This window comes from Choloepus didactylus, chromosome 4, assembly GCF_015220235.1.
Source record: "Choloepus didactylus isolate mChoDid1 chromosome 4, mChoDid1.pri, whole genome shotgun sequence".
NCBI lineage: Eukaryota > Metazoa > Chordata > Mammalia > Pilosa > Megalonychidae > Choloepus > Choloepus didactylus.
Genome location: NC_051310.1, coordinates 53,799,739 through 53,812,628, shown reverse-complemented (window position 1 = coordinate 53,812,628; position 12,890 = coordinate 53,799,739). Strand labels below are relative to the sequence as shown.

At 36.2% G+C, this 12,890-nt stretch overlaps 2 protein-coding genes across 3 annotated transcripts in view; one reads left to right on the top strand and one right to left on the bottom strand.

Annotated features, from left to right (window-relative positions):
• TOMM20L (translocase of outer mitochondrial membrane 20 like) overlaps positions 1 to 254 on the top strand; it is a 17,995-nt gene extending 17,741 nt beyond the window's left edge. The window contains exon 5 of the mRNA XM_037832623.1: positions 8 to 254. Within this exon, the coding sequence (XP_037688551.1) occupies positions 8 to 61 (54 nt within the window). The 3' untranslated portion in view covers positions 62 to 254. The remainder of the gene's footprint in view (positions 1 to 7) is intronic.
• Positions 127 to 12,890, bottom strand: part of TIMM9 (translocase of inner mitochondrial membrane 9) — a 27,066-nt gene continuing 14,302 nt past the window's right edge. For both annotated transcript variants that reach the window (XM_037832621.1, XM_037832622.1), the window contains 3 exons: positions 2,023 to 2,087; positions 1,573 to 1,668; positions 127 to 631 (listed from right to left, as the gene is read on the bottom strand). In XM_037832621.1, coding sequence (XP_037688549.1) covers positions 497 to 631; positions 1,573 to 1,668; positions 2,023 to 2,061 — 270 coding nt within the window. In that variant the 5' untranslated portion in view covers positions 2,062 to 2,087 and the 3' untranslated portion in view covers positions 127 to 496. The remainder of the gene's footprint in view (positions 632 to 1,572; positions 1,669 to 2,022; positions 2,088 to 12,890) is intronic.

Genomic DNA, 12,890 nt, shown 5'->3' with positions numbered 1-12,890 from the left:
TTACCAGCAATTTGAGGCAGACATGAACGAACAGGAATGCTTGGAGGATGATCCTGATTGAAAAACATTTCAACGTATCCAAAGTCCAGTCAGATATTATGGTATTATATAGTATAAAACAACTGCTCAGTGATATTTCCATTTATTTAACTTACAGTAATAAAACTTTTTTTCTATCTCATACATGATTGAACACATATTTTTGTTTTAAAATTAACAGTCGTAAGTGAAGAAACAATAGTTTATTTTTTTGATCAAGTCACCAAGCTGCTGAATCTTAAAGCTGCAACACATGCTGCATCTTATTTTCACTGAACAATAAGAACTTCTATTTTGATTATTCTTGATAAATAGTAATTTTGTTTCTCTGGTGGCTTTCAAATGCCATTCATGACAGGTAGTTTAACATGGTGGCTATTGCTTTCAGTGGATTATATTAAATAAATCCTCATTTCCAGTGCAGTCTTTCATTGAAAGTCCATCCATCAGGACTTCTCTATCGTGGTTGGCCAAGGAGTCCTGCTTTAGCTGCCAGGGCTTCATTCTGCTGAATATGATATTCCTGAAATCTCATGGATATTCTTTGTGTCATTTTTAAATATTTCTGTAAGCAATGTTCTGAACAGGTGATCTGAAATAAAAAGAGACGATCCAAGAGACAACACAAACATAATTTTTTTAAAAGGTACATATTCCAAAAGAACAGTTAGTGGTTGTTCTTCTTTCCTTCAGATATATCTGAGAATTAAATGGTATTAATAGGTAGGAAGTGACCACAGCTTTCAATTACTGATACTTTCATTCATTGACAAGAATGAATATAAATTGAATATCTACCAGTTTTCTAAGTACTAACAACAGTGGTGAGTAAAACCGTACCTTCATGAACTTCTAGTCTGGTTTTTCCTTGGGTATGTTTCCCACCTGAAAAGCCCACATTTCTATCACCTCAGCTAGATTTAAAAAATGTAGCCCCATTACCAAGTTAGTTCCTTTTTAATGAGCAACTCCATTCTCAACATTCTTAATTCTCACCCTTTTACTTTGTAACAAGTGTATTTCACTTAACATCTCTCCTAAAATTTACCTAACTGCTGATTATATACTGAGGGCATGAATGGCTGTCAAGTCTCCCATAGGAGTAAAGTTAAGACTTCTAATAGAACTGAGTTTACAGAGTTCACCTATGCAATACGAGTTACCAGATTCAAGCTCTACTTTTTCTAAAGTCAACATGCGTTCTCAGAGTCAGGTTGCAAGACCATGTTGAGTTTCTCTGGCCAGACTATCTTGACTGAACGCTAACTAGTAAGTAATTTTGCCATGGATAGTAAGTAACTCAACAGTCCCAGACAGCTTCTTTAAAAAAAGGTCTGCCTTGGTACGATGTGACTGTCATATTAAATTTGGCATCATTAAACGTTGGCTGCTTCAGTTTCTCCCATTAGTGGAACATAAAAGGTAGCCCACATTCCTATAGTAATTAAGAACAAGCAAAATGCTTTGGGTGATCCTAATTATATTTGTTTATCAAAAGCTTGGAGAATTTATAATGGGCAATGCTTTTCATACCTCTTCAGGTTTTACTTCTCTTGTTGTGAAGTCTTTAACACAGTCCAAAAAGCAGGTTTCTGTAAGTTTATTGTAGGTTCCAAGAAATTCTTTAAACTATAAACAAATCAGATCTTAAATACTCAGTTTTCAAAACAAAGAATCTTTGAAACTTTGATTTATAGTTAGACAAAATATCCTTTAATACTTGAAATCACAGGCTCTTTTCAGTAATTTAAATGAGTACAATAGGATCTGTAAAATATAATCTAATTTTCTAGTTGAATATTTACTTTTTCCTTGATTATCTGTCAAATAAAAAATACATATTCTTCCTTCATATCATGTAACATCCACTTTTGGAACTGAAATACGAACACTTATTTTGTGAGATCATTAACTGACAATGTTATATCCAGTATTGCTTTGCAGGTTTTATAAAATCATTTTTCCTTAATTATAATACCTTACCTGTTTTATCTGATCAGATTCTGGGATTTGTGCAGCCATATTCCTTTGATATGTTTATTAGTCACCTGATTTAAAAATAAAAAAGTTTGTCAATCTATAAACAAATGTTTGTGGACTAGCAGAAAACCTAGATAATCTAACCAAGAATGGCTTATGAAATACAATTAAAAGTCTACCTAAAATTATTGTTCATATTTTACCAATTCCTAATTATATATGTAATTATATGCCATCACCCCAGCCCTCCAGAAAATTCTTGACAAACATAACCTTACAGTTTAGAATTAGAATTTGTAATGTTAGCCGTGGATCCAAAGGTCCTGTTTTAGGTATCAGTCATCTATTTAAGTGTGTACCTTTAAGACTGTTTGCTGTGCTACCTTACAAAGACACTTGTTAAAGCCTTGTTCCTAGCAGAGCATAAAGGGAGTGAGCCCCAGAGATCTGTCCTGCCTCCTAGTAAGTACTTGAATTAACTACTCCATTGGTGGCTAGTGTCTGACCTATGCTAATGATCCTTTTACTCTCCCTGTTTAAATATAAAGGTTCTATTAATTGTTTAATAAAAACCATTCATTTATAAATCAATGAAAAATATTCAGAATACTAAAAAACCTCTGGGAAGTTATAGGAATTATGCATTTTGTAATTCAAAAAGGGTAATCATAAGGACTTACCAAAAATTTTGAACATATACCTGTGACTTGGGGACAACAGAGAAGGGATGACAGATTTGAATTACTGGAATTTTCACATATCCTAAATGTAGGACCCAGGCTCAGCTGATCCAGATATAAAAAGATATCACATTATTTATTTACTTTATTTTAAGTAGTTCTTAAATGGATGAGCTGTCTAATATAAAAGATTTGCAGACAAGAAAGCTCTTTAATGCAACTCGAATCCAAAGACACATTAAAAAAATCATACACTATGACCAAGTGGGGTTCATTTCAGGCATGCAAGGATGGTTCAACATAAGAAAAATCAATCAATGTAATATAACACATTAACAAATCAAAAGGGAAGAATCAAATGATCATCTCAATAGATGATGAAAAAGCATTTGACAAAATTCAGCATCCTTTTTTGATAAAAGCCCATCAAAAGGTAGGAGTTGAAGGAAAACTTCCTCAATATGATAAAGAGCATATATGAAAAACCCACAGCCAGCATCGTACTCAATGGCAAGAGACTGAAAGCCTTCCCTCTAAGATCAGGAACCAGACAAGGATGCCCGCTGTCACCACTGTTATTCAACGTTGTGCTAGAAGTTCTAGCCAGAGCAGTCAAGCATGACACGGAAATAAAAGGCATCCAAATTGGAAAGGAAGAAGTAAAACTGTCATTATTTGCAGATGATATGATCTTGTATTTGGAAAACCCTGGGAAATCAACAACATAGCTACTTGAGCTAAAAAATTTAGCAAAGTGGTGGGATACAAGATTAATACACAGAGGACAATAATGTTCCTATATACTAAAAGTGACCTAACTGAAGAGTCACTCAAGAAAAAGATTCTATTATCATTAGCAACTAAAAAAAATCAAGTACCTAGGAATAAACTTAACCAAAGATGTAAAAGACCGCTACACAGAAAATTATATAACTTTACTAAAAAAACTAGAAGGGGACCTAAAAAGATAGAAAAGTATTCCATGTTCATGGATAGGAAGACTAAATGTTGTTAAGATGTCAATCCTACCTAAACTTATTACAGAGTCAATGCAATTCCAATCAAAATTCCAACAGCCTACTTTGCAGAACTGGAAAAGCTAGTTATCAAATTTATTTGGAAGGGAAAGATGCCTCGAATTGTTAAAAACATTCTTAAAAAGAAAAACGAAGTGGGAGTACTTAGCCCTTTGACTTTGACACTTAGTATAGAGCCACAGTAGTCAAAACAGCATGATATTGGCACAAAGATATTGATCAATGGAATCAAATTGAGAATTCGGAAATAGACCCCCAGATCTATGGTCGACTGATTTTTGATAAGGCCCCCAAATCCAGTGAACTGGGACACAACAGTCTCTTCAACAAATGGAGCTGGGAGAACTGGATATCCACATCCAAAAGAATGAAAGAGGACCCCTACTTCACAAGACTCTACACAAAAATTAACTCAAGGTGGATCCAAGACCTCAATATTAAGAGACAGTACCATAAAATTCCTAGAAGATAATATAGGGAAACAGCTTCATGACCTAGTATTAGGAGGTCGCTTCTTAGACCTTATACCAAAAGCACAAGCAATGAAAGAAAAAACAGAAAAATGGAAACACTTCAAACTTAAAAGCTTCTGTACTTCAAAGGAATTTGTCAAAAGGTGAAGAGGCAGCCAACTCAATGGGAAAAACTATTTGGAAACCAGGTATCTGATAAGATACTGATATCTGGCATATATAAAGAAATCTTACAACTCAACGACAATAGTACAAACAGCCAAATTACAAAATGGGCAAAAGATATCAAAAGACAGTTCTCTGAAAAGGAAATACAAATGGCTAAAACACATGAAAAACTGTTAATTTTCACTAGCTGTTAGGGAGATGCAAATCAAGACCACAATGAGCTATCATCTCACACCAAATTAGAATGGCTGCCACTAAACAAACAGGAAACTACAAATGCTGGAAAGGTTGTGGAGAAATTGGAACTCTTATTCATTGCTGGTGGGACTGTATAATGGTGCAGCCACTCTGGAGGAGAGTTTGATGGTTCCTCAGAAAACTAGGTATTGAGTTACCCTATGATCCAGCAATTTCACTTCTTGGTATATACCCAGAAGATCTGAAAGCAGTGACACGAATAGGTATTTGCACACCAATGTTCATAGCGGCATTGTTCACAACTGCCAAGAGATGGAAACAATCCAAATATCCTTCAACGGGTGAGTAGATAAACAAAATGTGGTATATACACAAGATGGAATACTACATGGCAGTAAGAAAGAATGAGGTCATGAAACATATGACAATATGATGAACCTTGAAGACATAATGCTGAGTGAAATAAGCCAGACACAAAAGGAGATATTTTATGTTACCACTAATGTGAATTCTGTGAAAAATGTAAAATAAGTGTCTTATAATGTAGAATATAGGGAACCTAGAGATAGAACCTAGTGAAGGGGGAACAATAATCAAATATGTACAGACGTGATAATGAGGGTGATCTTAATGGTATAGGAATGGTCAGGAATGACTATGGTTCGTTAATGGGATAATAAGTATCAGTGATGCATTGAAGGTGAACATGTTCGTAAATGGTTGTTTAAAGGCAAGTAACCCACAGAGTAGCACCACAAACCTAAATAAGTGTTAACATGATATACTTACAAGGTATGACACTGCTGCAGAGGGTTAACAACAGAGTAGTATGGAAAAACTACCCATTACATATTAATGACTATATTTTATAGGAATATCTTACCAACTCTACACTAATACTAGGGATGAATAATTAGCAGCTGATAAGAACTCTGGAATGTATTATGTTATGATAATTGTTTAAAGCTGAGAGTGATAAGGATTGTACAACTAAGTGAAGGTAATGTAAGAAACTGACCATTTATCTTGGTATAGAGTATATAAGTGAAGTTAGGAACCCACTACTTAATAAATCAAGCCCTCGACTTGAGGCTTGCTCTTGTGAAATTTAGGGCTGTAAATAGGAGGCTGAGCACTCCCATAATTATGCCTAAGAGGCACCTCCAGGGAACCTCTTTTGTTGCTCAGATGTGGCCTTTCTCTCTCTAAGCCCAACTAGGCAAATAAATTCATTAACCTCCCCTGCCACGAGGGACATGACTCCCAATGTAATGAATCTCCCTGGTGATGTGGGACATGATTCCCAGGAATGAGCCTGGCCCTGGTAGCGAGGGATTGAAAATGTCTACTTGACCAAAGGGGGCAAAAAGAAAGGTAACAAGCTGAGGTCAGAGGCTGAGAGATCCCAAATATAGTTGAGAGGCTATTCTGGAGGGTTCTCGTATGCAACCTTCAGCTAGACATTTCAACTGGCCACAGTATGCCATGCCCTTACCAAATGTAGTCCCCAAATACCTAAGTACCTACCTGAGATTCTATAAAAGATGCATTCACTAAGTTTTATCTTTCAGAAACTTAAATCTACCAGAGTGTTCCTATACCACACAAGTCCTAAAACCCAGAGGCAACAGCCTCTTTAAGTTCAACTATCAGATGTGGCTCACTTCCCCATACTGTTGACAATGCCCTTTTAATATGAACAAGTTAGGGTGCTCACTGCCTAGACACCCCTGAAGATGGAGAAGGAGATTAAGTGAGAGGAAGAAGTAGCAACAAACAAGATAAGACTGAACAAAGGTCTATGAATATTGAAACTTTATATAATTATATATATTTTTTTATGCTGGGGTGTTGGAATGGCTGGAAGGAGGTAAATGACATGGTGGAACTGTAGTCTATAGCTGCTTGAATTGTGCCTTGAAGGTCTTCACCTTTCTGTATATACCTTATATTGCATAATAAGGAAAGAACTGAAATTGTGGAACTGTAACCCGTAACAATTTTTGAAATTACGTATGAGACTGCTTGTTGAGCTGTACATCAAGAGATGACACCTTTCTATATGTATATTTTACAATAATGGAAATGGCTGAAGTTGTGGAACTGTGACCCATGACAGTCTTTGAGGTTTGCTCTCTAACTACTTGTGAATCATACATTGAAAGTTATCACTGTTATGTATATATGTAAAAGTTCACAATAAAAAAAATAGAAAAAAAAAGAAAGCTGTTTAAAATAGAAATAGAAAATTAAATAGCATATAAAAGGAGTAATAAGCAAATACTAATCATGTATATTGTAGACTAAGAGAATTGCTATGACTAACCATTATATTTAGCTTTGGTTTCCTAATAACCAACACAAAAAGATTTACTGTGGATGTACATAAAATTATGAGCCCATCGTTTGTTGTTTAAAACGGCTCTGAAAGTGTGAAATTTTCATAAAGCTTATATGGAGTTGAAATTAACATTCTCATTTTAACCCACAAGCAATGGTGATACCATTCCATCATTTCCAACTCCCCCTTCTGCATCTATTCTTTCCTCTTTATTCCTTATTCCATAAGTTCTTAAGAACTCGTGCTATTTTTGAAAAGTCATTTCCTCCATTTGCATTGGACACTTCTTTTCTGTTTGCCATGTTAGTTCAGTCCAGATGTTATAGCTCAGTTTTTTTTGAAGTAATGACTAATAAAAAGTATAACTGTCTATAGACTCTTTAGAAGTTGTAGGATATAAACTACCTTTTCTGCTATACCTCGTCTACACCTGCTGCTCAATGTTAACACAGAACAATCTAGTAGAAGTTTTAGGTTAGCCTAACATTCAGGCATTTAGTATTCCATAAACACCTAAAAAGTTAACAAAACTTTTTGTTCCTGTTTTATTTCACAGCATTTTAAGTAATATTTTTACTAAATAAACTCTCTGGAAAATACCAAGATTTAACTGAAAGTCACAATTATTCATATACTGCTGTGACTGTCATTATTTATATGTTTCAGGTAAGATACTATTCATTATAGTTCTCCTTAGCTCATTAAAGTCATTAATACAAATTCCAAACACTCCAAATACTTAACTGCATAGAAATCCAAACCTAACTGTTGAATCATCTTCTAATATCTATTTCATTTATAATTTGTGATCTTAGAAATTACTATTCTAATTAATTGGTAGATATTCATGTGATAAATATTTATTGGCTAAAGTACCAGGGATTGTATTAGTTATGAGACTGCCATGCTTCTGAGGCAAGAAGCATTTTTATGGCTGCTATAAAATACTACTAACTAGTCAATGAAACAGAGAATTCTGTAAGTATATAATAAAATGAGGTTGTATAAACTTCCAGTTCCAGGAAGATGGAGTAGACATGCTTTTCCTTAGTTTTCCCACTACTTAACTAAAAACCCTGAACACTGGATATAAAATAGATGATTCTGAAAGGCAGAGGGAAGACAGATCAGCTGTGGTCTTTGGGACCTGAGGAATCACATAGTGGTGAGTTTTCTAGCCTTTTTTTTTTTTTTTGGCCTGATATACCACAGACTTTGAGCTGAAGAAGCAGGCAACCTGGAAGTGCCAATGAGCATTTTCAAAAAAAAAAAGTGGCTCCTACCCCATCCAAAGCCTGCTCTCTAGCCAAAGGACAGGAAGAAAGGGGCAGCTTGCAGGCAGAAAACTTTTAGACAGTAAATGCTGTACTCCAGATAAACAACACAGATAAAAACTGTGAGCTCCACCTACATTAGCAAAGGCTGAGCAGGGAGTCTAGACTTCCATCCTGGTCAGAAGTGGTCACCAGAGTGGTGTCAGAAAAGGCCAATTAGGGAGCAGGGACTTTCATTCCCATTGGACGTTGATGAAACCAATACCTCCACCCCCAACCCCAGCAGTGTCAGTGGAAACTACATGGAAAGGTTGGACTTACACCCCAAATGGCAGTAATGAGGCATCTCATCTCTTCTCTGTGATCTCAGAGGAGGCCTAGTGGAGAATCAGGACTTGTACCACCTCACAGCAGTAATCAGGCCAACCAATACCCTACAGTATCAGTGGAGGCCACCACATGGGGAGCAGTAATGAAGCATAGCAGTCCCTCCCAGCAAGGGAGGTATTAATGGAGGCCTAGTGGGGAGCCAGAACTCCTGCTCACACCGAGCAGTTGGCAGGTGGCATCCCTCCCTTCCCCTGCTAAAGAAGTGTCAAAGGAAGTCAGCTAAAAGAAAAGTTTTAAATAAGATTCAGACTCTTATAACACAGTATCCAAAATGTCCAGGTTACAACTGAAAATCTCTCATCAAATCAAGAATGAAAAAAGACAATCAATAGATGCCAACACCAAGATGAGTTGTCAGAATTATCCAACAAATATTTTAAAACAGCCAGTATAAAAATATGCTTCTGTAAGCATTGCAAACATGCTTGAAAACAACAAACAAACAAACAAAAAAAGTCTTAGCAAAGAAACAGAAGACGTAGAGAAGAACCAAATTAATTTTAGGAATGAAATAAAATTTACTCAAAATAAACTCAGGATAGACTCAACAACAGAAGAGAAGAAACAGAGAAACTAATCAGTGAACTAGAAGACACAACAAAAGAATGACTCAATCTGAATTAATATCAGAGAAAGTAGACTTCAAAGCAAAGCAAATTACCAAAGCCAGAAAGGGACATTATACAATGATAAAAGGGTAAACCCACCAGAAGACATAGCAATCCGTAATGTGTATGCACCAAACAACAGAGCTGCAAAATAGGTGAAGTGAAAACAGAACTGAAAGGAGATGAATCCACAATTGTAGTTGGAAACTTCAACATCCCTTTCTCAACAATTGATAGAGCACTAGATAGAAAATCAGCAAGGATACAGAAAAAATCAACACCACCACCAACCAACAGGGTCTATCGAAATTTATAGAATATTCACCCAACAACAAAAAATACACATTCTTATCAAGTGTCCACAGACATATTCCAAGATAGACCATATCCTGGGCCATAAAACTAACCCCAACAAATTTAGAAGAACTGAAACCATACAGTGGGTGTGCCAGTTTGAATGTTATGTCCCCCAAAACACCATTGGATCTTTGATGCAATTTTGTGTGGGGACACATATTAGTGTTAAGTTGGGATGTCTGGATTAGGCTGTTTCCATGGAGACGTACCCCACCCAGCTGTAGTGATAAATCTGACTGGATAATTTCCCTGGAGGTGTAGCCACGCTCATTCAGCATGGGCCTTGATTAGTTTACTAGAGCACTATATAAGCTCAGACAGAAGGAGCAAGCTTGCTACAGCCAAGAGGGACACTTTGAAGAATGTACAGAACCTCAGAGAGTAGCTGCAGATGACAGTTTGAAGACGGCCATTGAAAGCAGACTCTTGCTCCGGAGAAGCTAAGAGAGGACAAACGCCCCAAGAGCAACTGTGAGTGACATTTTGAAGAGAAGCTATGGCCTAGAAAGGAATGTCCTGGGAGAAAGCCATTTTGAAACCAGAACATGCCAGCCATGTGCCTTCCCAGCTAAAAGAGGTTTTCCAGATGCCACTGGCCATGCTTCAGTGAAGGTACCCCTTTACCTTGGACACTTGATGGCCTTAAGACTGTAACTTTGTAACCAAACAAACCTTTATAAAAGGCACTCCATTTCTGGTATTTTGCTTAATGGCAGCATTAGCAAACTAGAACAATGGGCGTTCTCTGGCCACAATGGAACAGAAGTAGAAATCAATAACAGAAATAACAAATCTCCAAACACATGGAAAGTAAACAACATACTTCTAAATCACTGATGGGTAAAAAAAGTCTCAAGAAAACTAAAAAAGGAACTGAATGAAAATACTATTGTGTATCAAAATAGTGGACACAACTAAAACAATTTCAAAAGGAAAATGTGTAGTATTAATGCATAATGCATACATTAAAAAAGAGGAAGATTTCAAATCTAAGTTCTCACTTCAAGCATATGGAAAAAGAAGAACAAAATCAGTTCCCTAGAGGGGTTCAACAGTAGATTGGAGCTGGCAGAAGAAAGAATCAGTGAACCTGAAGATATGATAATTGAAATCATTCAGTCTGTGGAATAAAAAAAAAAAAAAAAAAGAATGAAGAATATCAATAGAGCCTGAGGAACCTGTGGAACACCATCAAGCAGACCAATATGTACACTGGGAGTCACACAAGAGAAGAAAGGGAGAAAAAAGCATTCTATATCAGGCAAAACTGTCTTTCAAAAATAAGGGAGAGAGAAGGATATTCCCAGATGAACAAAAGTTGAGGGAGTTCTTTACCAGTAGACATGCCCTACGAACAATAGTAAAGGAAGTTCTTCAGACTGAAAGGAAAGGACCCTAGACAGTGAAAGAAATAAAGACATCTAGTAAAGTTACTCATGTGGGCAATTATAAATGCCAGTAATATTATATCATATTTAAATGCAAATGCATAGAAAGTAATGATAAATTGATGTTTTTGGACATAAAGTGTACACAGATATAATTTGTAACAAGCACAAAAAAAGCTGGGGGACAGAGAGGTATAGGAAAAGTCTGTGGGTATGCTATTGAAGATAAGCTGGTATCAAATCAAATAGGATTGTTATAGATTTAGGATGTTAAAATTTTAACCCCATGGTAACCATAAAGAAAATATGTGAAAAATATATCCAGAAAGAAATGAGAAGGGACTCAAAATGGTACAATACAAAAAATCAAATAAATATGGAAGTGTGTATGAAAGGAAGAATTGAGGGTCAAAAAAGGTGTAAGATATACAAAGACAAAATAGCAAAATGGCAGAAGGAAGTAGAGCATTATCAGTAGATATTTTAAATGTAAATGGATTAAACTTTCCAATGAAAAGGCAGAGGTTGGCAGAATGGATAAAAAGCATGACCTAATTATATGCTGTTTACAAGAGGCTCACCTTAAATTCAAAGGCATAAGTTGGTTAAAAGTGAAAGGATGGAAAAAAATATACTATGCAAGCAGTAACCAAAAGAGAGCTGGGGTAGCTACACAGATATCAGATAAAATAGACTTTAAGTAAAAAACAGTTACAAAGGACAAAGAAGGTCATTATATACTAATAAAGGCATCAATTCAACAAGAAGATACATCAATTATAAATATATATGTACCAAAAGCAGAGTCTCAAAATATATGAAGCAGGTATTGACAAACTTGACGGGAGAAACAGATGGTTCTACATTAATAATACAAGATTCCAATACACCACTTTCAATAATGGATAGAACATCTAGACAGAAGATCAGTAAGGAAATAGAAGACCTGAATGATCCTCTAAACCAGCTAGACCTAACGGACTTACATAGACTATTTACCCAATAAGACAAGAATACATATTCTTCTCTAGTGTATATGGATCATTCTCCCAGATAGACCATATATTAGTTAACAAGTCCCAATAAATTAAAAAATTTTGAAATCATATAATGTATCATCTCCAAAAATGGAATGATGCCAGAAGTCAATAATACAGAGAAATGGAAAGTTCACAAATATGTGGAACTCAAACAACATACTCTTAAACAACCAATGGGTTAAAGAGAAGCTCACAAGAGAAATTAGGAAATATCTTGAGGCAAATAAAACTGAAAATACAGCATAGCAAAACTTATGGGATATAGTGTTTTAGTTTGCTAATGCTGCAGAATGCAAAACACCAGAGATGGGTTGGCTTTTATAAAAAGGGGTTTATTTAGCTACACAGTTACAGTCTTAAGGCCATAAAGTGTCCAAGGTAACACATCAGTAATCGGGTACCTTCACTGGAGGATGGCCAATGGCGTCCGGAAAACTTCTGTTAGCTGGGAAGGCACGTGGCTGGCATCTGCTCCTAAGTTCTGGTTTCAAAATGGCTTTCTCTCAGGACGTTCCTCTCTAGCAAGCTTGCTTCTCTTCAAAACATCACCCACAGCTGCACTCCCTTCAGTCTCTTTGAGTCAGCATGTTTTATATGGCGCCACTGATCAAGGCCCACCCTGAATGGGTGGGGTCACACCTCCATAGGAGTATCCCACCGAAGTCACCACCCACAGCTGGGTGGGGCACATTCCAAGCAAATCTAACCAGCACCAAAACGTCTGTCCCACAAGACCACAAAGATAATGGCATTTGGGGGACACAATACATTCAAACCGGCACATATAGCAAAGGCAGTGCTAAGAGGAAATATAACTAAATCTTATATTGAAAAAAAAAAAAAGACTTCAAATCAGAGACCTAACCTCAAAACTGGAAGAACCAGGAAAAAAGGAGCAGACTAAACCCAAACCAAGC